Source organism: Leptonychotes weddellii, chromosome 12 (assembly GCF_054177405.1).
Source record: "Leptonychotes weddellii isolate Sample4059 chromosome 12, ASM5417740v2, whole genome shotgun sequence".
Lineage (NCBI taxonomy): Eukaryota > Metazoa > Chordata > Mammalia > Carnivora > Phocidae > Leptonychotes > Leptonychotes weddellii.
Window position 1 is genome coordinate 64,661,007 of NC_138380.1, and position 24,697 is coordinate 64,685,703.

The 24,697-nt window shown below is 40.2% G+C and overlaps 2 protein-coding genes across 7 annotated transcripts in view; one reads left to right on the forward strand and one right to left on the reverse strand.

Moving 5' to 3' along the window:
- Positions 1-2,112, reverse strand: part of LOC145716569 (actin-related protein 2/3 complex subunit 3-like) — a 3,214-nt gene extending 1,102 nt beyond the window's left edge. The window contains exon 1 of the mRNA XM_081800550.1: positions 110-2,112. Coding sequence (XP_081656676.1) covers positions 110-380 — 271 coding nt within the window. The 5' untranslated portion in view covers positions 381-2,112. The remainder of the gene's footprint in view (positions 1-109) is intronic.
- A 7,832-nt stretch (positions 2,113-9,944) lies between these two features.
- Positions 9,945-24,697, forward strand: part of FAM133B (family with sequence similarity 133 member B) — a 51,375-nt gene continuing 36,622 nt past the window's right edge. For 4 of the 6 annotated variants that reach the window (XM_081800543.1, XM_031027393.2, XM_031027394.2 and 1 more), the window contains exons 1-8: positions 9,945-10,082; positions 18,319-18,416; positions 20,184-20,262; positions 21,596-21,670; positions 21,802-21,834; positions 22,278-22,340; positions 22,947-23,039; positions 24,305-24,355. In XM_081800543.1, coding sequence (XP_081656669.1) covers positions 10,059-10,082; positions 18,319-18,416; positions 20,184-20,262; positions 21,596-21,670; positions 21,802-21,834; positions 22,278-22,340; positions 22,947-23,039; positions 24,305-24,355 — 516 coding nt within the window. In that variant the 5' untranslated portion in view covers positions 9,945-10,058. The other 2 variants (XM_081800544.1, XM_081800545.1) reach the window with 2 other exon arrangements.

A 24,697-nucleotide genomic window follows, 5' to 3' on the forward strand; every position in this document is an offset into this window, starting at 1 on the left:
TCATCTTCCTGTTTGTTTGCAGGTTTGGCATAAATTGCATTAAGTGGAAAACCAGGCTCTCCAGGAATGGGAAAATTAGTGATTCCCAGCGTATACATTTCTTTTTCACCTTGGCTTTTGGAATTGCACTTCTGGAGTTTCTTTAGACACTCAGAAATGTAGAGAGTTATATATATCAAGGTTCTATCAGCTTCATTCTTAATCTCATAGATTTTGAAGAAGACATTGGCCTTAAAATAATAGATGGCTTCATCCACAATATCTGTATCTTTTGTCTCTCTAGGGGCAGGTCCTTTGAACTGACTTCTGATAGGCAACAGTGCCATGTTTCCAATGAGTTTGGTGTCAGGGTCCATGAGAGAAGAGTGATAAGCCGGCATCTTGGCGGCGCTGGTGTTTCAAGATAGACGAGGAGGTTCTCAAAACAATTTTTTTAAAAATTGAAAGTTTGTAGTTTAAAAGGTCACTCACAACTACACATATTTCCACAAACCGTGGGCATCTACAATCAGGTTTGACTGGACCGTTAACTTCAAAGCAGCGTACAGAAAGATCCTTCAGCTGATCCCTAGCTATCTCTGCTATTCTCACTTAGAGCTTCATTAAAAGCCCGAAGGTCTTTGCCACTTATTTGCCTTTTTAAGTGTCAGCCCAGTTTACCGGCTCTCTAGGGAAGAACTCATGGCAGGGGTGGGCCCAGGAGGTCACACTTGTTCTCCAAATGCCCCTTTCCTGGATGTAGCTGATGGAGCAACCATAGTATCCCATGGAATGTGGGACCAAGAGATGGTGCATCCATCTCTTAGATGTCTGCGAGCGCTACCTGTAAATTCGGAGCTGCAGATAGCTGTATTTCTCCCTGCATGCACAGGGGATCTTGGAGTGCTGACCCATGGAGAGAGATGGTCATGTGCAGAGGCTGAATCCAGACAGCTTTCTGACTCTTCCCCAGGCTAGGGAACTCCCCATATCCTTATAATGAAGTCTGTCTGTAGCTTTTTTTTTTCTCTCCATTTAACTTCGGTGGCTCAGGAAAATTTCTATCAATTGCAGCAGAAATCCTAACACAGCTCCCTCTCCTCTAGTAGTACTATAGTTGGAGGCCGCTGCTCTGCACTGTAATTTCAGTAGTGTCCTTATTTAAGTGTGGATAAAAACAATGATAGCAGAGCCTGCACTTTTCAAGTGGGGATTCCCAGAAACCTGGAGTATACAGAGGAGAATACAAAGCTACCGCTAAAAAGATCTACTTTCCTCAAGCATCAACTTTGTTTAAAATAAAAAAGTGTTTTTCATTAAAGACACTATTTTTAAAATACATAAAACATTGTGGAATAGAATGCAAAATTCAAATTTTTTTAAATAATGTAGAAGACTTCGAAGATATTTCATGACTTCAGTCACCGCACAAGACTACCCCATCACCAGACTGCACCCCCGCTAGAACTCACTCTCCTGCACATTTTTGAGAAGTACTGCATCATCAGAGAGGAGACATCAGCACTTGGCATGGGGCCTGTTATTCTAAATCCTGTACTTCCTGTGATCTCCAGGATTCCTCACTGGAAAATGACATCTATCATGACAGTGTATTCAGAAAGCTGATCAAGAAAGTCAAGTTTACTCACATTCACTCAACATCTACTGGCCTCAGCTTTCCAAACAGCACCTGATGCAAAGAGGCAGCAGCGTCAAGTTAATAGACCCTCCCTCCTGCCTGTTGGATTGCACGGTGATACAGTGTTACTTAGCTGTAGGTGCAGCAAAAATGGCTCTCTCAAGAGGAGAAGGGAGGCAATTAACATTCAAAGAGCCATCCCCCAAGTGCCAGATATTCGGACATGCCATACAAATACAAACTATCTTATTTCCTCAAGTCATTCTAAGTCAGAAGAGGTAGATGGTGGTGTCAGCTTCAAACAGTCCTAAAATAAGGCTGCATACAACACATAAGAAAGAAATGTGATTGGGGCGCCTGGTTGGCTCAGTCAGTTGAGCAACCGACTCTTGGTTTCGTCTCAGGTCATAATCTCAAGGTCATGAGATTGAGCCCCAAGTGGGGCTCCTGTTTAGAGGGGAGTCTGCTTGAGATTCTCTCTCCTCCCTCTGCCCCTCCCCCTGCTCTCATGCACACTGTCTCTATCTCTCTCTCTCAAATAAATAAATCTTGAAAGAAAGAAAAAAGAGAAAGAAAGAAGGAAAAGAAAAGAAAAAGAAAAATGTGATTGTATGCTCTAGGGTCTAGAGGTGCCTGAAACTGAGTGAAGTTCAATAGTGTTGAATGAATGAGTGAATGAGTCAAACAATTTATATGTAACTGGTGAAATAAAATGCTTACATGTTGACCATAAAATACTTTAAAAATACAAAAACTAAAGAAAACATGTATTAATTGAAATCCTACCACCTAGATAAAACTGTTAATATTTTGATAAATAATTCCTACATATCTAGCTTTACAAAGACACGGGTTAGATAGAATATATTTTATTCCACAGAAGTGGACTGTGCCATCCATTCAGTAAGTTGTACTTTCAAGGTTGTTTATTTGTTGCTTTATATAATATCCTGGATAATTCATCATTTCAATAAATACAAATTTACATCACCACGTAGTATGGCTGCAGAGTATGCCATTGTGTAAATGTACTATAATTTACTTAGCAGATCCCCAACTGATAGACATTTCTCCCCAGCCCACCCCATTTTTTCAATATGAAATACTGCTTCCAGGAGCAGTACTGTGAATGCATCTATTTGCACATGTCAGTTAGATTTAAGTCCTCTGTCTGGTCACTGGAAACTCACTCACTCATTCACTCAACACTTATTGAACCTTTACTCTGTTCCAGGCACCACTGGACTCTAGAGATGCAGCTGTGAACAAAACACTTGCTCTCGTGGCGCTAACATTTTAGTGAGAGACAGACCATAAATTAATATGTGCACAAGGTAATTACATTATAAGCCCCATAAGGAAAATAAACAGGTCATAAGCTAGAAAGTACTTGGGACATGGTGGGCAGGAAAGGCCCTGTGAAAAGCTTTGAGTAAAGGATGAGATAGCCAGCTGAAGTACTGAAGGCAGAGGAGCAGAAAGGATGCCCATGTGCTCAGGGCATACAGAATGAGGGGGAAGAGTGGTCAGAGCTGAGATTAGAGAGGTGGAGAGAGAATGTAGACAACCTGTTTGAGAAGCTTAGCCATAAAGTGGAACAGAGAAATGGAGGTACAACTTGAAGAGGATGTGCTATCAAAGGAGAATTTTTTTCTGAGATGAAAGATAGTCCACGGGGTGGGGGTGGGGGTGGGGGGACAGGGTGATTGAAGGTGAGGGAGAGAGATGGAATAGCAGCAGATATGAAGTCAGTAAGAAGGGGAAAAGGGAGGGGACAAGGAGCACAAGAAAAAGAGTAGCACTTGGATAGAGGAAAGCTCTAATAGGAGGGCAATACAGATTTAAAGATTTGGTGGTGGGAATATTCATCGATTCACCGAGTAAATATTTACTGAGCACCTGCTATGTGCCAAGCACTATCCCAGGCCCTGGGAAATGGCAATGCACAAAATATTTAAGATTTATTGCCTTTATGGAGCTTATTTCTAGTGAGGGGAGGCAAACAAATAACTATCATAAAATATCTAGGATGTTCCATGAGTGCTGTAGAAAAAACAAAACAGAGAAAAGGCATAGAGAGTACTATAGGATGCAATTTTATTTTTTTGTTTTCTTTTTTAAGATTTTATTTATTTATTTTGAGAGAGAGAGAGCATGAGCTGGGGGAGGGACAGAGGGAGAGGGAGAAGCAGGCTCCCCACTGAGCAGGGAGCCCGATGTGGAACTCGATCCCAGGACCCCAGGATCATGAACTGAGCCAAAGGCAGCTGCTTAACCAACTGAGCCACCCAGTCGCCCCCGGGATGCAATTTTAAGCAGGATGGTCAGTGAAGGCCTCATGGAGAAAGGGGACATTTGAACGTCCCTTAAAGAAAAGGAGCCAGGTAGAGATGTGATGAAGGAAATAGCAAGTGCAAATGCCTTAAGGCAGGAGCATGATAAGCATTTTCATAGACCAGCAGGAGGCTGATGCAGCTGCAACTGATGGCTAGAAGAAAAGGCTAAGAGATATTGCAGAGAAGTAAATGACAGGGAGAAGCATATCTTGTAGGGGCTTGTTGGTCAATGTAAAGAATTTGACACTGGGGCGCCTGGATGGCTCAGTTGGTTAAGTGTCTGATTCTTGGTTTCTGTTCTGGATGATCTCAGGGTTTTGAGATCAAATCCTGAGTCTGGCTCCACGCTCAGTGGGGAGTCTGCTTAAAATTCCCTACCTTTCCCTCTGTCCCTTCCCCCACCCCACACGCACATGCTCTCACGCGCTCGCTCTCTCTCTCTCAAATAAATAAATAAACCTTTTATAAAAAGAATTTGACATTTGACATTTGACATTTACTCTGAATAAGATGGGAAGCCATTGAGAGGTGAGATCAACAGAATTGGCATACAATCTGACGTGTGTTTTAAAGTACCATGGCTGCTCTGTTGAAAATAGACTTTAGCGTAGCAAGAGTGGAAACAGGGAGACCATTTAAGTGGCTCTTGAAATAATCCAGGTGAGAGATAACTTTAATCAAAGTGAAAACAGTGGAGAAGTGAGAGATTATATTTTGATAGTAAAGCTGACAGTATGTGCAGATGAATTGGATATACAATGAGAGAGAAGCAGCTAGAACATCTCTAAGGATTTTGACTTGAGCAATTGGAAAGATCAAATTGCCATTTACTGAGATGAGAAGAACCAGAACCAAGCCATGAAGTATAACCTGATATTTATAGACCAGGATATAAAAAAGAATAAGCAGCAAAGACTAAATGGCCTTTATTTTTATTAAGATTTTATTTATTTATTTATTTACTTATTTGAGAGAGAGGGAAAGAGAGCAGGAGGAAGACCAGAGGGAGGGGGACAAGTAGACTCCGCACTCAGCACAGAGCCTGATGTGAGGCTTGATCTCAAGACCCTGAGATCACGACCTGAGCTGAAATCAAGTGTCGGACACTTAACAAACTGAGCCACCAAGGCACGCCCTAGATGGCCTTCAGAAGGAACATGTGATGTCAGATGAACATGATGTCTGGAAAGTGAAGAAAATGACTGGCAGGTCAAAAAAATGAGGGCTGAGAAATGACATTGATTAAACAATATAGAAAATATGAGTGACCTCAAAGAGAAGTCCTGATGAAGTGGTGCAGTGGTAAAAATTCTCTTCAGAGTGGATTCAGGAAGAATTGATTGGTACATGGATGAGGGCAATGTTAGATGTAAAATGAGAGGTACGAAGTGTATTGTAAAAGGTGTGAGGTGCAGGGCGCCTGGGTGGCTCAGTTGGTTAAGCGACTGCCTTCGGCTCAGGTCATGATCCTGGAGTCCCGGGATCGAGTCCCACGTCGGGCTCCCTGCTCAGCAGGGAGTCTGCTCCTCCCTCTGACCCTCCCCCCTCTCATGTGCTTGCTCTCTCTCATTCTCTCTCTCTCAAATAAATAAATAAAATCTTTAAAAAAAAAAAAAGGTGTGAGGTGCAAAGTAGACCTGGTATGGTGTTGAGCCTAAATAGAATTTAAGTTCAACTTACTTGCCTCTTAGGTTCAAGAATAAGCCAAGGCTGTCAGTTTTCAGCACTTCTATTCAATATTGTGTTAGGGGTCCTAGTAGTACAATAGGCAAGAAAACAGAAGGCATAAGATTGGAAAGAAAATAAAGTTGTCCTTAGTCACAGACAACATGAGTCTGTGGAGAAACTCCTAAAGAATCTACCAAAAAAAAAAAGCTACCAGAACAGGGGTACCTGGATGGCTCAGTCGATTAAGCATCAGACTCGCGATTTCGGCTCAGGTCACGATCTCAGTTTCCTGGGACTGAGCCCTGCATCAGGTTCCGTGCTCAGCGGGGAGTCTGCTTGGGAGTCTCTCTCTCCCTCTGCCTCTGCCCCTCCCCCCACCACCCGCTCATGCTCTCTCTCTCTCTTTCAAATAAATAAAACCTTTTTAAAAAATTTCAAACTTTTGTTCTTGGAAAGAAATCATTAAGAAAATGAAAAGACAAACCATAGATTGGGGGAAAAAACTGTGAAACATATTCTGGCAAAGGATTGGTGTTCAGACAAATAATCCAGTTTTTTGAATGAGCAAAAGATTTGAAATAAAATTTCACCAAAGAAGATAAATAAAATAAGTACCTGAAAAGATGAAAAATTACATTAGTCATTAGGGAAACAAATTAAAACCACAATGAGATATCACTGCACACCTCCTAGAATGGCTAAAATTTTTAAATTTGACAACACCAAGTGTTGGTGAGGACGTGGAACAACTGAAATTCTCACCATTGATCTCACTAATGCAAAATGATACAGGATGCCATTTTGGAAAGAGCTGGGAGTTAAACATACATTTCCAATTCAATCCAGCCACCCCACTGGTACGTATTTACTTGAAGAAAATTAAAACGTATGTGCACACAAACACTTGTATTTGAATGTTCATAGAGCTCTATTCATAATAGGCAAAAACTGTAAATAATCCAAATGACACAATGTCAATGAAGAAGCAAATTATGATTTATAAATAAGTGGAATACTACACAGCAATAAAAAGGAACAACTGTTGCTATGCACAAGTGAATTTCAAAAGTATCATGGTAAGTGGAAGAAATCAGACACAAAAGGATACCTCTTAGTTGATTGCACTTATATGAAATTCTAGAAAAGGCGAAGCTACAGTGACAGAAGATAGATCAGTTTCTCCCAGGCTGGGAGACAGGGAAGGGGATTAACTGCAAGAAGGCACAAGGGAACTTTTTAGAGAAATGAAAATGTTCTATATTTTGACTGTAGTGGTACTTACATGACTATGCGTTTATCAAAACTCAACAAACTACATTTGAAACTGGTTAATTTTATTATATGTAAGCTATACCTGAATCAAGTTAATTTTTAAAATTAAACGTGTTCTCTTTCATTGCTAACAAAAGCCAACCTGAAATAATTGGAGAAGATCTTTTATAGCTCATGAGTCACCTGAGTAAAGATGGAACAAGAGGAGAATTATAGTAAAATTATAACGCATTGATTTAGTTGAAGCTCTAATGAACATCAGGAATTTTCCCTTCTGACTCACTGTACTTGGTAACTTCCACTGTCTCTGCCCATTAATAGCACTGAACCACGGGTTTACAAAAGGAAATGTAATTAAAGTGAACGGCTCCCTTTTGGCTGGAACCACCATCTTCCAGTAATTCACCAAAATGACCAACACAAAGGGAAAGAGGAGAGACACCCACTCTATGTTCTCTAGGCCTTTTTAGAAAACACAGAGTGGTTCCTTTGGCCAATCTATAAGAAAGGTGATATTGTAGCCATCAGGAGAATGGCACTGTTCAAAAAGGAATGCCCCACAAACGTTACCATAGCAAAACTGGAAGAGTCTACAATGTTACCCAGCATGCTGTTGACATGGTTGTAAGCAAACAAGTTAAAGGTAAGATTCTTGCCAAGAGATTTAATGTACGTATTGAGTATATTAAGCACTCAAAGAGCCAAGATGGCTTCCTGAAGTGTGTTATCAGGAAAAAAAGGAAGCCAAAGAGAAAGGTACTTGGGTTCAGCTGAAATGCCAGCCTGCTCCAGCTGGAGAAGCACACTTTGTGAGAACCAATGGAAAGGAGCCTGAGCTGCTGGAACCCATTCCCTATGAATTCATGGCATGATAAGTGTAAAAAAATAAAAGACCTCAAGACAGTTAAGTAAGTAAATAAATTAAAGCCTCCTCTGTGGAGTATGCCCACCTTCCCAATCCACCTGTAATGCTACTTCTCAATTATCCCTCATCGCCCCAAAGCAGTGTGATATTGTAAGGAAAGCAAAGGCTCTCAAGTTTGTCACACCTGTTTGAAGCCCCAGCTTCTTCACTTTCTAGAGATGGGACCCGGGGCAAATTACCTGGCTTATCTTAGCCTCAGTTTTTTCTCAACTGAAAAATGGAATGTAATGGCTTAGTCACGTCTAGGACATTTGGGAGGAGGAATAGGTCCATAGCTAGAAGGAAAACGTGTTTATTAGCAGATCACCCTTGTATAGAGGATGGATAAAGCATTTCTTTATTCTTCTGATTGAGTCACTGTAAGTTATATTATGAGAAAGCCAGAACCGATCCAGTTTTTATGGAGTCCACTCAGATGAGCTCCCAATAGCTCTGGCCTTCCTCATTATTTCTACAGGTCATTTTCCTGTTTCTCTGTCCTCCCATGGGATCTATGTGCCATCTGGAAAGTGCTGTGTACATTGCTAGAGGGGGACATATCTACAGGAAACAAAAAATTTCCTGTTGAATTATAGCAGTATTATATTTTTAAAATCTCTGTACTTTGTATAACCAGCTAAAGGAAGTCAAAGGTAAGAAGGAGCTAAAAAGGAAAAAAAGGGGGGGGGGGCCGCCTGAGTGACTCAGTTGTTAAGCGTCTGCTTTCGGCTTGGGTCATGATCCCAGGGTCCTGGGATCAAGCCCCACGTTGGGCTCCCTGCTTGGCGGGAAGCCTGCTTCTCCCTCTCCCACTCCTCCTGCTTGTGTTCCCTCTCTCACTGTGTCTCTCTCTGTCAAATAAATAAATAAAATCTTTAAAAAAATAAAAGAAAAAAACTATATTCTTTCACAATTGCTATCATGTTTATGTTGGAGCATTGGAAATAATGTATGTTAAGTTCCTGGAATATTAAAAACACTGTAACTGAGCCATGAAAAAAAAACCCAACCTTACTATTCACAGATTCTCCTCTTCCTCTTGTGCATACAGAGAAGCCTGTCTTTGATCAGACAGTCCCCAGCTTCAATCAGGGGTAATGGAGGAGGAGGAGAAATGAGATTCACAGCAAAAAGCAAAATGGGTTACTCAGGAGAATGAACATCTATTGAGGAGTAGCACCACAAATGGCTACATTTGAGAGAGTTTGGGGAAATTTTTGAGAGAAAATGGGAGCGGGCAGCATCTGTTGTGCAATGCAGTGTGAGAAAGGGAAGGAGAGAGAGAGACAGACATTGGGAAAGATAATTTTAAGGAGTTTTTATGTATGTATGAGTGTAAGCCTGTTTTGCCTTTTTCCAAGAATCCAAAAAAGATCTAAGTTGATTTTCAGTTACTTCCTAATGACATCATGCTTAGATGGGCCCAGAGTGGCCCAGCTTTAACCATGTCTATAAATACTTAATAAATATAATGGCTCCCTCTCTGGAGCCCAGATCAACTCCCTTGAAGTTATAGGATTGTACTTTCATTATTACGACACATCATGCACTAAAGTTGGCGCTGTGTGTGTATATCTCCCCTACCAGATTGTAGACAGGCACTTTGAAGGCAGGGCTTGTGTCTTAATCGTCTTTGTGTCCTGCAGCCTATCCAGCTTCCAGGCACCTCATCAGTGAACTGCGCAAAATAGATTTCAACAATTAGTGTGAAATAAACGCAGGGGTGGTGGATGAATGGAACTGAACTTAAAGGGCCATTTCTTTAGCAACATCTATGACAGCACCGTCTTCTCCCCCACCACCTGATGGACTCTTTTGAGGGACAATGTCTGTCCTCGTCGTCACTTTACCGCCAGCACTTGCACTATGTTAAGCCCACAGTAAGCACTGGAATCATTTTCATATCCCCTAGAATGAGGATTTCAGCGCATCAGGAATGGAAGTAAAACAGTCCAAGGCCGAACGGAAGTGGGTCGCCTTGGTGAGACCGCTGGACGAAGAGCAGTGCCCGCCTGCCTTGGGCTGGGTGGTAAAGAACAGGAATCCACCAGGAGACGCCTGGGAACGGCGGGTGATCGCCGGCGCCCGCCTCTCCTCCGCAGCGGCAGGTGGCGCTGTGGCCCGGTGCGGCAGCTAGGGCCGCGCGGCGCCTCTCTCTGGGCAAGGTGGGGAGTCGGCCGGAGGACCTGCGGCGGGCCCTCTTCGGCCGCTCTCTGGCCCCATCTCCCTCGGCGTCTGACTGTGCGCTCAGTCCTGCACCATGGGGAAGCGGGACAATCGGGTGGTGAGTACCCGGTGGGAAGAGCAGTGGGGCGACGCGGGACCCGGCGGCAGGAGAGCGGAGCCCCTTGCTCTTCCCGACGGGGCCTGAGGGTCAGCGGCGGCGCTTGGACCTCGAGCCGGGCCACCCAGCTCCCCCCATCCCCGCCGGCCCCAGACGCGCGTGCGCCGCGCACGCAGTTGGCGCCTTTGGGCCCCCCACTCTCTCCTCCCTCTTTCCTCCTCTCTCGAGTCCCCAGTTTTTCTCAACCCCGCCGCACCTTCTGGCAGTGCTCCGTGGCTCCCTTCCCTCCCGCCCTCGGGCTAGCAGTGCCCAGTTTTTGAAGCCACAAGGGCTCAAGGAGTTCTGACTCCTCTTGTATGCTTGTGCTAAGTCTGAGGCCCCTGGAGGCGCCGGGACTCGCCCTCTCCTCGGGATCGCCCACCCTGGCTCCGCGCCCCTGTGGTGCGCACGCAGGTGGGATGGAGGCGTGGAGGCCTCGGGCGCGGCTCCTCTCCGCTGGCCTGCCGCGCGCCCAGGTCTAGCGGCAGGCAGGTTCCCGTTTGAGGACCAGGATCGAAGCGTTTGGCTTCGTGTCCTCAGCACCTAGCACTGCCTGGCACCTAGTAGGCCCTGTGTAGGAATGAAGGGTGAAAACAGTTGTCTTTGGAGTCCGGCATGGACTGGAATGTCAATTTTGGACCCTCGGGAGTTGAGTGACCAAGACGAGTTGCTTTTCTTCTCCGAGCTTCAGTTTCTTCATCTATAAAGGGGCATCAGTGTTATCCACAACTTTGCAGAATAGTTAAAACCGCAAAAGGCAAATGACCAGGGAATGCTTGGCCTGAGTTTCTAGTAAATGAGATAAAGGTGACACAGGAATAAGTAATAGCAGAATGTAAGAAATACTTTGTGATGGAGATTCGCGGTTCTGAAGGCATTCAAAACAGAAGGTGCTTTTGACAGGAGGAGATGGGAGGAAGGCATTCTACATGGCTACTAGTTTGGTTTGGAAAATCCCGATAATGAATCAGACTAGATGGACGGTAAACATAATAGGTTGGAGCCTTACAGTTCCTGGATTTGTCTTTGACAGAGTTTTAGCCACTGAGCAGCAAAACAAAAATAAATATATAAATACATGCATACATTCATAAATACATGCAGTTACTAAAGTTAATATACTAAATTTAATGAACTATTTTATTAAGTGATTTTTGCCTTTTCGGGTAATGGGGAGCTGCTAAAAGAGCTTTACTTTTATGAAATGGTGGCATTTCTTATCTTCAGCACGTTTGTTTTAATTTTGTATAGGCTTCATAATCAAAGATATCTAGGAACCACAGTGGTGAGCCTTAATTACAAGGTTAAAGAATGTTCTTTTCTTCTGCTTTCCTGACTGTAGGTCAGACCTTGTTGTGGTATCCTGATTATCATAGAGTTGAAATGGTGTTCTGCTAGAGCATCCTTAGGTTTGAGGTGTTAAAGAGTGTTTTGATTCTTTAATGACTGAGGGTTTGAATGTTTAGAGATCACCAGACCTTGGATGCAGTTTCATACAGAGGTCTAAGATGTTTTGTTTTTGTTTTACTGGGAAGTGTTGGTTTACACATCCCTTTGAAGCATTTGAAACTTTTCAAATTAGCTTCATTTACCAAAACATTTTGATAATAACTCTGGGCTCTACTTATTACTTGGTATGCTTTCGTGGCACAGAGCGTTCTGGTAACTTTTATTTGCACTTGAAAGGTTGTGGGAATGAAAACATGAAATCAAGAGGTAGAAGACAGATTGTCTAATTTAGTCTCCTCATTGCATGGAGGAGGAGATGGAACTGTTTAAACTCGGACCAAAACTTGGGTTGTCTGATACTTAGTTCATTACATCGTAACTCTTGGTTTTAAATAAAAGGATTGTTTGCCTGTGAAAATAATGGCATTTTTTTTTCTTACATTGATGGTAAAATCATATGCTAGAATTGCTTTCTAAAAAAAGTCATAAAATCTAGGTTGAAAGTTTTGTTTTGTTTTGTTTTGTTTTGTTTTCAAAAAAGACTTTGCTTTGGGGTGCCTAACTGGCTCAGTCGGCCGAACAAGCTACTGTTGAGCTCAGGGTTTTAAGTTTAAGCCCCACCTTGGGTGTAGAGATTACTTTTTTAAAAAGGTAGACTACTTTTTAGAGCAGTTTTGGAGTCATAGGAAAATTGAGCAGTGAGTACAGAGAGCTCCCATATATTCCGTGACCACAGTCATGCATAGCCTCCCCTACGTTCAAAGCTGCTCCAGAGTGGTACATTTGTTACAGTTTTTTGTTTGTTTGTTTGTTTTGTTTTGTTTTTGCATTGTTAAAATGAATGAACCTATCTTGACACATCATTTTCACCTGAAGTCCATACTTTACATCAGGGTTCACTCTAGGTATTTGTACATTCTTGAACATTTTCTTTTTTTTTAACTGAACATTTTAGTTCTCAAGATTTGTAAAGGGTTCTTAAATTCATGATGGCCACCGTTTGTCCCCATTGTTTTCCAGAAGTTTCCTTCATGTTCTTTTTGTTACTTTGTGCCCTCTAAAACAGATGCATCCTGGGGCGCCTGGGTGGCTCAGTTGGTTAAGCGACTGCCTTCGGCTCAGGTCATGATCCTGGAGTCCCGGGATCGAGTCCCGCATCGGGCTCCCTGCTCGGCAGGGAGTCTGCTTCTCCCTCTGACCCTCCTCCCTCTCATGCTCTCTGTCTCTCATTCTCTCTCTCTCAGATAAATAGATAAAATCTTTAAAAAAAATAAAAAATAAAACAGATGCATCCTCTAGATAAAAATAGGTAATCAAAGTAACAAATGAAGGTCTGCACATTTTGTTCTTGCATCTCTCTTTTCACTACCTGCCCACTTACCTATTCCCTTGAGCCCAATTTGCCATCCTGAGTTTCTTTTTCAGGATTTTATTTTTAAGTACTCTCTACACCCAGTATGGGGCTCGACCTGGCCACCCCGAGATCAAGAGTTGCGTGCTTCACCACTGAGGCAGCTGGGTGCCCCGATATCCTGAGTTTCAAAAAGAGATTGTTTTCTGTTACCCAAACTCATGTAGTGGTTTGGAGACATTTCTAATTAGGTATGAATACAAGTGTTTGATTTATAAGATCACAGTATTTAAAGTGATTAAGTCATAGTGAGACAGTTCAAGAAATTGCACAATTTCTGTATTTTAACTGATGTCTGACCACTCACCCCCTTAAGGTTAAGAACATTGTTTTTCATACTGATACATAGTAAGTGAAAAGGCTTTATCTTTGTAAGAAAATTAACTCTTCTGTTTTAAAAACCTTTCTATTGTGCACAGTAAAAGGAAGCATTGTTGCTTAATGATTATGAGCATAGACCATCAACTGTTTTGCAAAGGAGCCTCTTAATAAATATTGCTTTTACAATTGAAATAAATAATTGAAATATTTGGAATGTATTTAAGCAGACTAAGGATAGTGTTTATGGCCAAAAACTTGAAAGTTAAACCTTATTGCATAGACAATGGTAGCTCATGTGATTGAACCATAAGTTGTCTGTAATTAATAGCCTTAGCATGTGAATATACTACTTTACTATTTAATTTTCCTCTGAAAAGTAAACCCTAAGACAGACTGGTATGTACTTTGGGGAAGCACTTTCACAATAGATATTAAGGCACATAAAAATGTTAATTAATGTAGTTTTAAGATACATGCTAGAATATTTGAAGACTATAAAACATGGTAAACGTGTTTTGATTTTTTTTTTTTAAAGTAGTCTCTACACCCAGCCTGAGGCTTAAACTCATGACCTCAAGATCAAGAGTCCGATCAAGAGTAGCATGCTTGGGGCGCCTGGGTGGCTCAGTTGGTTAAGCGACTGCCTTCGGCTCAGGTCATGATCCTGGAGTCCCGGAATCGAGTCCCGTGCCGGGCTCCCTGCTCGGCAGGGAGTCTGCTTCTCCCTCTGACCCTCCCCCCTCTCATGCTCTCTGTATCTCATTCTCTCTGTCTCAAATAAATAAATAAATAAATTTAAAAAAAAAAAAAAAAGAGTAGCATGCTCTATTGACGAAGCCAGCCAGGCGCCCCACAATTTTTTTTTAATGAGTGAAAAGTTACCACTGTACTCTTTGTGAATTTTTACTTGAAGACAGTTCAGCTTCTGAATTGGAGTAGCAGCATTGTGGTTGAATTTTTCTCATTTTTTTTCCCTTTAATATTACGATAATGTTTGTGTGTAGTTTCTTTGTTTTAATTTTTGTTTTTCTTTTATAAAGGTAATGGGTTGTTGTTTTTAATCTCTCCAGTGTATGAAATGATGAAAGTGGACCTCTCCCTGTACATGTTGGTGCATCTGGATTTTTAAAAAAATTATAACTGTTTATTAAAATGGTATCTTATTTTTTGGCAACTTGCTTTTGCTTTTCATTTGAGAAATCTTGGGCATCTTTCCATATCAGTAACTATAGATCTCTTTTTAGTGGCTGCATAGTATTTCATTTTGAGGGTATACTTTATAATGCATCTCAATTTGATGGCTCTTTGTGTATTTTCAGTTTTCCCTATTTTAGTAATTTAGTTGTGAACATCCTTGTATACATTTGCATTCTTTGGAAATAAACAGTTTTTACAATTTTAAACTTAAGATATTTTATCCTTAACTGCTACTAAAATTATGACATGGTACCAAAGAAATGAGATGTTAGATAGATAGATCTCTAGATAGATAGCTATCTATCTAGATATCTATCTAGATCTATCTAAATGAGATGTTAGATAATCTCCTGTTTTAACAATGATGAGTTTGGCTTTGCACATTTTACCTGCTTCTGGTTATTAGGATTGTCAGTGTCATTAGTAGGGCCAACATCTCCTCTATTGCAGCCTCCATTGGTTGTCATATTTCTCCACATGAACTGAGTGAATTCTCAGCAGAGGCAGTTGAATGAAATGACTGAGAACATAACAGTTGATGTAAAAAATGTGACTATATGCCTCTCTCTAAAGAGAGTTGAATTTGATACTCACATCTAACCCTGATTTTGTAAACATCCCTAACATTAAGAGCTCTAGCATTAATTCCTGCCTGTAAGCAAATTGTTGTTAATGGATTTTTTCATCCGAAGTAATTAAGCAGTATCCAGTTGAATGGAAGTAGTTCTCAGTATGTGTTGTTTATAATGGTTTTATATTGTTTGCTCTGCCCAAGAAATCTGGAAATATATAACCCATATTTGTTATTTGGGAAATGTTGGTCATTTTCACAAGTTTTGCTAAATACAATGCAACAAATACATTAATATCCTTTCACTTCCTTGGGAACATTAAGTTGTAGGTTTAAGGCCTTAAAATCAACCTTGATAGTCGTCATATTTGACCACAATTCTTTTTATTTAAAAAGTGGAAGAGTTTTGGGGTGCCTGGGTGGCTCAGTCAGTTAAGCATCCAACTCTTGATTTCAGCTCAGAGTTGTGGGATTGAGCCCAGTGTGGGGCTTCGGGCTCAGCGCGGAGTTTGCTTGTCCCTCTCCCTCTGCTCCTCCCCAGCTTGCGCTCTCACACTCTCTCTCAAATAAATAAATGAAATCTTAAAAAAAAAAAAAATAGAAGAGAGGCGCCTGGGTGGCTCAGTCGGTTAAGCCTTTGCCTTCAGCTGAGGTCATGGTCCCAGGGTCCTGGGATTGAGCCCCGCGTCGGTCTCCCTGCTCAGGGGGAAGCCTGCTTCTCCCTCTCCTCTTGTCCCTCTCCCCTGCTTATGCTCGCATGTGCTCTCTCAAATAAATAAATAAAATCTTTAAAAAAAAAAAAAAAGGTAGAAGAGTTTTTGTAAATGCTTGTTGACTTGGATTAAATTTGGAAAACCAAATATGAGGATCAAGGGATTGAGACTAAATTCAAGACCAAATTTTATGTATGTAGCACAGTTAATTTTATTTATTTTTAAAGATTTATGTACTTATTTGAGAGAGAGTGTGCGCATGTGCGGGCAGGCAAGCAGGGGGAGGGGCAGAGAGAGGGAGAAAGAGAATCTTAAGCAGGCTTCATGCCCAGCACTGAGCCCAACTTGGGGCTCAGTCTCACAACCCTGAGATCATGACCTGAACCAAAACCAGCAGTTGGATGCTTAACTGATTGAGCTACCCATGCACCCCTATGTAGCAGTTAATTTTAATAAAACAGCATCTCTTTGCTAGATACTGTCATTAACAAAGAAGCCTGCTTTATTTTGTCTGGATATTTTTGAAAACATCTAAAAATGTGGTTTTCTGCTATAATAAGTACAATATACAGAGCATAATTTGATTTTGGGGGTTCTTTATTGTGCAAAAATAAACATAACAAGGTTCACTGTCGTAGCCATTTTTAAGTGTTTAAGTCAGTGGCATTAAGTACATTCACACTGTTATGCAACTGTTGCCACTATCCATTTCCAGAACTTTTTATCATCCCAAACAAGAAGCTCTGTACCCATTAAATAGTAACTCCCAATCACCTATTCCCTCCCTCCCCCCCCCGCCCCGCCAGCCCCTGGAAACCTCTTTTTACTTTCTGTCTCTGTGAATTTGCTTACTTTAGGTACCTCATATAAGTTGAATCATACAATATTTGCCCTTTTGTGTCTAGATGGTTTCACTTAGCATGTTAACAAGGTTCATTCATGTTGTAGCATATTAAGAATTTCATTTCTTTTTTCTTTTTTTTTTTTTAAGGGGGTGCAGGGGAAGAGGGAGAGAGAATCTTAAGCAGGCTCCCCGGCCAGCATGAAGGCAGACTCGGGGCTCAATCTCGTGACCCTCAGATCAGGACCTGAGCTGAAATCAAGAGTCGCACACTTAACCAACTGAGCCACCCAGGCACACAAATTTCATTTCTTTCTAAGGCTGAATAATACTCCATTGTGTGTATATGCCACATTTTGTTTATCCATTCATCAGTAGATGGATATTTGGATTGTTTCCACCTTTTGGCTATTGTGTATAACGCTGCTCTGAACATGAGTGTACAAGTATCTGTTTGAGTCCCAGCTTTCAGTTATTTTTCAATTCCAATTAGAGATGGAATTGCTGGATCGTCAGGTCATTCTGTATTGAACTTTTTGAGGAAATCAAACTTTTCCACAACAGCTGCACCCTTTTATATTCTCACCAGCAATATCCAAAGGTTCCAGTTTCTCCCTGGTTTTGACAGCACTTGTTATTTTCTGCTTTTGATAATAGTCATCCTAATGGGTGCAAGGTGGCATCTCATTGTAGTTTGATTTGCATCTCCCCAAGGACTAGCGAGTTGAACATCTCTTCATCTGCTCTTGGACATTTGAATATCTTTGGAGAAATGTTTTTTTCAAGTGCTTTGCACATTTAATTGGGTCTTTGGGTTTTTTGCTGTTGAGTTGTAGGATTTCTTTATGCATTCTGGATATTAATTCCATATCAAATGTATGAGTTGCAAATATTTTCTCTCATTCTGTGGATTGTCTTTTCACTCTCTTGGTATGTTCTTTAATACACAAATGTTTTAATTTTGATAAAGTCCCATTTATCTGTTTTTTTCTGTTGTTTGTGCCTAATTTAATTTTTGGTGTTAACAGTTGACGAGTAAAATTGCCATCAGTATGGCATAGTATTTCCTGAGATAAAAGATGTAGTAGAGGGATGCGTGGATGGCTCAGTCGTTAAGCGTCTGCCTACGGCTCAGGTCGTGATCCTAGGGTCCTGGGATCAAGCCCCGCATCAGGCTCCCTGCTCGACGGGAAGCCTGCTTCTCCCTCTCCCACTCCCCCTGCTTGTGTTCCCTCCCTCACTGTGTCTTTCTCTGTCAAATAAATAAAATCTTAAAAAAAAAAAAAAGATGTAGAATAAGCAGTGGATTTAAAGTTAGATCTTTAGCTTCTTTGCAACTGAGTTTCTTCATTTGCCAGTGAGCATAGTGTTATTAGCTTTACAGGGTTATTGGGCTTTAGGAGAAAACATTATAAAGTCATCTTACAGTAAGAAAGAGGTATCATTATTATTTTCATTAAATCTCTGGTGAAAAAAATTTTTTTCTGTGAAGTAGCGATATTACTCATCTCCCAAACTTGTGAGACTTGGTAGACCATTAAATTTAGTTTTTGTAATGAAAATTTGGTTAGTCAGATTGTTCATGCTTAGTTAGACATAGTATGCATTTATAATAAAGCATGCTTGGTGAGTAAGTGAGCATTTGCATTTTTGATGTTTTTTTTAATTGAGTTAATTTTTGTTCTTTCCTCGAGGCCTATATGAACCCAATAGCAATGGCCAGATCAAGGGGTCCAATCCAGTCTTCGGGGCCAACGATCCAAGATTATCTGAATCGACCAAGGCCTACCTGGTATTTGTGAAACAATTTAGACATTCATAAGGTTTTGTAAATTTTTTAAAGGTTACTGTTACAGCTCTTATTGCTTGCAAAGCATAATTTTTTGAAGTGATGTTCACAGGTGCTTTCTTTTCAACGTATGAAACACATGCATCAGTGTAAAGCAAATATTTGAGAATCCTGTACAGCTACCAGACAACCTTTCATACCGATCTCTTCTCTATGCCCTAAAGGGACCTTAACCTTGCAGTGTTTTAAGCTATTTAAAATGGTAGGTTTGACTAATCTTGCCCTTCATTGAGGTGTAACTAGGTGTTAGGAAGGATAATGTTAGGCCATGTTTCTATTCATATCTGGTGGCTTTTCGATAAGTTAGAATTTCCCACTGTAAAATTTTGTTTTAAATTGTTTTTGGGGTTTTTATTTGCCCTCATTGAGTAGCTCTGATCATTTATAAATAAAGCATCACGGCACTGGCCTTGTTATTTTTTAGTATGTCTTATTATTAAATGTCACAGTTGTTAGCTTCATAATCCTTCTAAGTGCCCCTAAAGGTTGGGCAATGATAGCTGAAATCTATGCTTACATATAACAGGGGATCTTTCCTTTGAGTTAAATAGAAAGTAAGCCATGTCTACCTCTCAGAGTATTCATGAGTGGAGCTGTTGTTGACTGTTGCAGCATACCAGAAAATTATCCCGAAACAAAATATGTTTTACCTTTAAAACTGGGGAGAAGAAATGACCATTAAAGAGGAAGTGCTCAAGCAAGTATATTATTTGTGTGTCAGAGTCCCCCAAGACAGCCCTCAGATTAGGTAATTTGCTAGAAGGACTCCCAGATAGATGCACTTTGGATAAGATTTATTACAAAGGGTACCAGCCACAATCAGCAAAGGGAAAAGGTGCATGGGGTAAAGTGTGGGGGAGACTAGGCTCAGACTTGTACGACTTCTTCTCTTGTGGAATCACATAGGACACATTTAATCCCCTCAGCAATGAGTTGTAACACATATGAGATGTTGCCAACCAGGGGAGTTAATGAAGGACTCCATGTGCCCAGGGTTTTTACTGGGGACTGGTCAGCCTCTGCCTATCACGTGCCAAAATTCTAGACTCCTAGAAGTAATTCAGGTGTTCAGCCTCAACAGTAGTATTTGTATAGTGAGCCATTCTTAGGAGGGAATGGTAAGGACCTGTCCAAAATCCAAGTTCCCAGATGCCAGCCAGGCCCAAACTTGTAAGCAGGCCTTTCTAAGTATAAGCAGTCAGGCATGCAGTAGCAACACTTTTCTGGGCAATATGTGCAGTGTATTATAAAATAGATGTTTAGTAATAAAAATAGTAGTTTACATAGACCCTAACGCTGAAACTACTAGCTTTGGGAATCTAGGCAGATTTCTTACCTTCCGCGAGCTTCCCTTCTTTATCTGTAAAATAGGGGTAATAATACTGTGTTTTCTCACAGGATTGTTATGAGGATTAAAGGAAAATGTATTAAAAACAGTGCCGCTTGTGTGTAAGTGCTCAGATGTTTGGTGTATTAGCTCTTATAATCCATGCTCAGAAAAGGAATGATCAGTGGTATCTAACAGACTGTATTCATGATAATTGATTTACAGGGATGTGAACAAAAAATTTTTAAATGTTTTAACACTGAAATGGAGGTTTATTAGGATATTAAGAAAATTTTATTTATGAAGTTTTGTTGTTTTGTTTGTAAGCATCCATCTCTAATTTGAATTGCTTGGAAACTTACTTGTATATTCTATTTTTTAAGGGAAGAAGTGAAAGAACAACTAGAAAAGAAAAAGAAAGGCTCCAAGGCATTGGCTGAATTTGAAGAAAAAATGAATGAGGTTTGTATAGAACCTGTTTGAAAAAATAGGTGCCCCAAATGTATGATTTCTTTAAAATAAAAAGAGGGAAACCGTATTATAGTAATTTATGTCATCTTAGGTTTTCTAAAACTGGGTTCTTCTCTTTATCTTCCCGTGCCCTCATGTGCCCATATTACCCTGGGATTTCCATGATGTTTGCCTGGTTTGATTACAAACATGTATGTAGTATTTCAGCTACAGTATAGATTAATGCAGGGTTGCCTAGCTAGCTCAGTCAGTAGAGTAAGCAACTCTTGAACTCAGGGTTGTGAGTTCGAGCCCCATGTTGGGTAGAGAGATTACTTAAAACCTTTAAAATATATATATGGATGGATAGATAGATAAGTTCAGCTTTTACTGTCTGGAAAGAGAATCTAACCATCTTCGTTAAAAAGAAAAAAGTTCTCAGCCTCAGTGATAATACCAACTCCTCCTCTCAATATATAGTGGAGAACTCCTACTCTTTAATACCCTCTTTGAGGGGCACCTGGGTGGCTCAGGCCTTAAGCGTCTGCCTTCGGCTCAGGTCATGATCCCAGGGTCCTGGGATCGAGCCCCGCATCGGGCTCCCTGCTTGGCGGGAAGCCTGCTTCTCTCTCACCCACTCCCCCTGCTTGTGCTCCCTCTCTCGCTGTGTCTCTCTCTGTCAAATAAATAAATAAAATCTTAAAAGAAAAAAAAAAATACCCTCTTTGAAAAGAGCTATTGGGGCCAGGCGCCTGGGTGGTTCAGTTGGTTAAGCGGCCAACTCTTGATTTCAGCTGAGGTTGTGATCTCAGGGTTGTGGGATCGAGCCCCATGTCCGGCGCCAGGCTCAGCTGGAAGTCTGCTTGTCCGTCTCCCTCCCCCTCTGTCCTTCTGCCTGCTCGCATGCACAAGCACTCTCTCTCAAGTAAATAAATAAAATCTTTTTTAAAAAAAGAAAGGAAAAGAACTAGTGTGGTGCCTGGGTGGCTCAGTGGGTTAAGCGGCTGACTCTTGATTTTAGTTCAGGTCACAATCTCAGGGTTGTGAGATCAAGCCCCACGTCAGGCTCTGTGCAGAGTCTGCTTAAGATTCTCTCTCTCTCACTCTCCTCCCCACCGTACGCCCCACCCCCATTCATGCTCTCAAAAGAAGGAAATAAAGAGAGGAGCTAATAAAGGATCCTTTGGTGACCAGGTTCTGGCACCTGGAGTACCTTTTCCCTGTACTTAGAGGCCGAGATGGTGAGAGGTAGTAGAAGACAGAGGGAAGGAAGTAGTGGCTGTCTATATCAGGTGTATTAGAAGGGGATAGATAGCCTCTGATGGTGTTTATAACTTTTTTGCAGAACTGGAAGAAAGAACTAGAAAAACACAGGGAGAAATTATTAAGTGGAAGTGAGAGCTCATCCAAAAAAAGACAGGTAATACTATTTAGAGCTTAATGCTGTTTTTAATGTCACATTTGGGTTTTCATAATCTGTGTACTACTATCAATAGATAATTTTAAAAACTCACATCAACTTATTTAGATTTGTACTTTGTTTGCTTTTAGAGAAAGAAAAAAGAAAAGAAGAAATCTGGTAGGGTGAGCAAAAGTTTTCCATTTTTCTAAATGTTACAGTTAAGAACCTACAAGAAAAGTAAGAATAATTTATATGATCTGTATGCTAACTGTAAATGAGTCAAGGAGCCTTGAAGTCCTTTGGTAGTTACGGGTGGGTTTTGTTATATTAGCAATATAAAGAAAAGCACCAACCTCCTTATAACCTAGTAACTCCTCTATTGCTGTCAGGGAGAGAAAGAGGGGAAAATTGACTACCATTGGCATATCTGTTGTTACTTTGTTGAGCCTTTTGTGTGTGTGTGAGGGAGTGTGGGGAGTGTGACATTTGACATTTTAATATTTAAGTCTTCTGAATATGATATCTGTCAGACACCAGATTGATTTTGTTAAGTTTTTGAGAGACTTAGTGATAAGAAAAAAATTCCTGCATCTCACAAGCTTTAATTGTTTTGTGCTTGGTCAAGTATTCATCTTCTTCTTCATCAAGCTCTGATTCTTCCAGCAGTTCTTCGGATTCTGAAGATGAGGTAAGGTTTGCCTGTAACAGTTTGTGAAATAATAGTCTCTAGTTTATTTAATGACAAGAGGAAATCCATTATGAAATATCTGTTAGAAGCTTTGACTTCCAGGTTTTGGTTAATTATCCATAAACTGAGAGCATTGACGTGAATAAATAACTAGATATTTAAATATTTTTATCTAATACATATATATATATTTTTTAGGTTCCTAAATTTGTCTTCTTCTCTTCAAAATACCAGTAGAAGAAATGGAGCCTAAAAATCTAAAATGCTATTTGACTAGATACTAGAGGTTACATGTGACTCGAATTACTCGACTTTTTTTTATAGAGCAAGAAGGTTAATATAAGTTATATTTTAAGTATTAATTATTAAGGGGGCACCGGGCTGGCTCAGTCAGTAGAGTACGTGACTATTGATCTCGGGGTTGTGAGCTCGAGTCCCACATTTGGCATAGAGTTTACTTAAAAAAAAAATTATTAAGTAAAACCTGCATTTACAAGCTGGTTCTTTCATTTAAGCTTTGTTCATTGATAAAGGTTTTGTATTAAAAAATACATCAATTATATTTTTGAAACAGAAAGCAAATGTTTCTAAAAATGTTTTATATAGGATAAAAAACAAGGAAAAAGGAAAAAGAAAAAGAAGAACCGTTCACATAAATCTTCTGAAAGCTCCATGTCAGAAACTGAATCAGACAGTAAGGTAAAATTACTCAAATTAGTAACATTTTGGATAGCAAACACATTTTTTTCTTTTAGGTCATCCTGTCTTAAATTGTTGTCAGTTTAGAAATGAGATGCTATTTTCTGTACTTTGATGGGCTGTGCCACTCAATTGATACACTTAATAATATCTTATATATGCCATTTTATTGTTCTCTAAATACTTCCTCATATGCCTCCATGTCTCAGCATTTCCATGACGGCTTTATAATAAATATGGCAGACATTATTTTTCCCATTTCCATATAGAAGTGAGAGTTCAGAGGAGAAAACCTACTCCACTATCTGGTCCAGTGTCCTTTCCATTATACCTAAATCTGCTCTGTATGTCTAGAATTGTGAAACATAATTGGCTCTCAAACAGTTGTGGTAATAAGAAATACATGCAGGTTGCAATAAAAGTGTAGATTCCTGGGCTTCATGTTGAGAGAGTCTGATTTAGAAAGTCTGCTTAGGCTCAGAAGTCTACATTTTTAATAGATATCCTCTGTGATTCTGATACAGGTGTGTCCTTGGACCACAATTTCACAAACACTATCCTAGAAGCCCAGGAGAACAAAACAACTGGTTTTGGGGCAGGTCTCTACTTGTCCTAGTGTGATTTCTTCTGACAAAATGCCTGGCGTCTAGAAAGTATTTAGTAAACATTGGTTTTCTCTTTGTCTTTTAAGATAGAAGAGTCAATCTAATGATACTGATAGCCAGTCTTCGTCAAGTGGCTACTATATGTTAGGCACAGTTCCAAGCACTTGACATTTTTTTAGCTCAATGCTCTCAATAATCCTCATCCACTTTATGGATGAGGAAGGCTCAGGGAGGTTATTGGCTAGAACTGAAAGAATCAAAAGCAGAAATTCTCACCTCTCCTCCTTATATGTAAAGAGGAAAATCAGATTGGGGGATGTCTGAGGACAGTGTGAATGAGAACCCCAGTGCGTATGACCACTACAGGCAAAAATAAGCAAATGGCATTGTCTTATTTTAAAAGAAACCATGTGGTTATTACAGACAATGTCTATCATTTTCAGTATACATAGAATTTGATATACAGCCAGATGAAGAAGCTTCATTTCCTTACAAGCACATATATATGTGACGTACATTTCTCTTATTTTCAGAATAAAATTCTGGTATTGAAATAAACTTTTTTCAGTCATAGAGCAAATCACCTTTTTGCTGTTTTTGTCCTTATGCTCTATCTTTTACATTTAAAATTGATATGTATATATATGTTTGTTTGCTTAGGATAGTTTAAAAAAGAAAAAGAAGTCAAAGGATGCAACTGAGAAAGAAAAGGTAATTATAATTTTACTTTAGTCTGTCATACAATTCTTCATTTACTTCTAGAAATTAACAATAATGTATTCTTCCTTTTAACTTGAGATTTATTTCTTTTGCTTTTATAGCATTTTGTGTTGATTTAAGGAAATTATTTATTGAATTCATTATCAAAGGTTAGAAGATCAGAAAAGTATTCCTACGAGTTTGAATTTATACAGATTAATATATTATCTCATTAATAAGTCAAACAGAGAAAGACATGTATCATATGATCTCATTGATATGAGGAATTCTTAATTGCAGGAAACAAACTGAGTGTTGTTGGAGTGGGGGGTGGGGTGGGAGGGATGGGGTGAC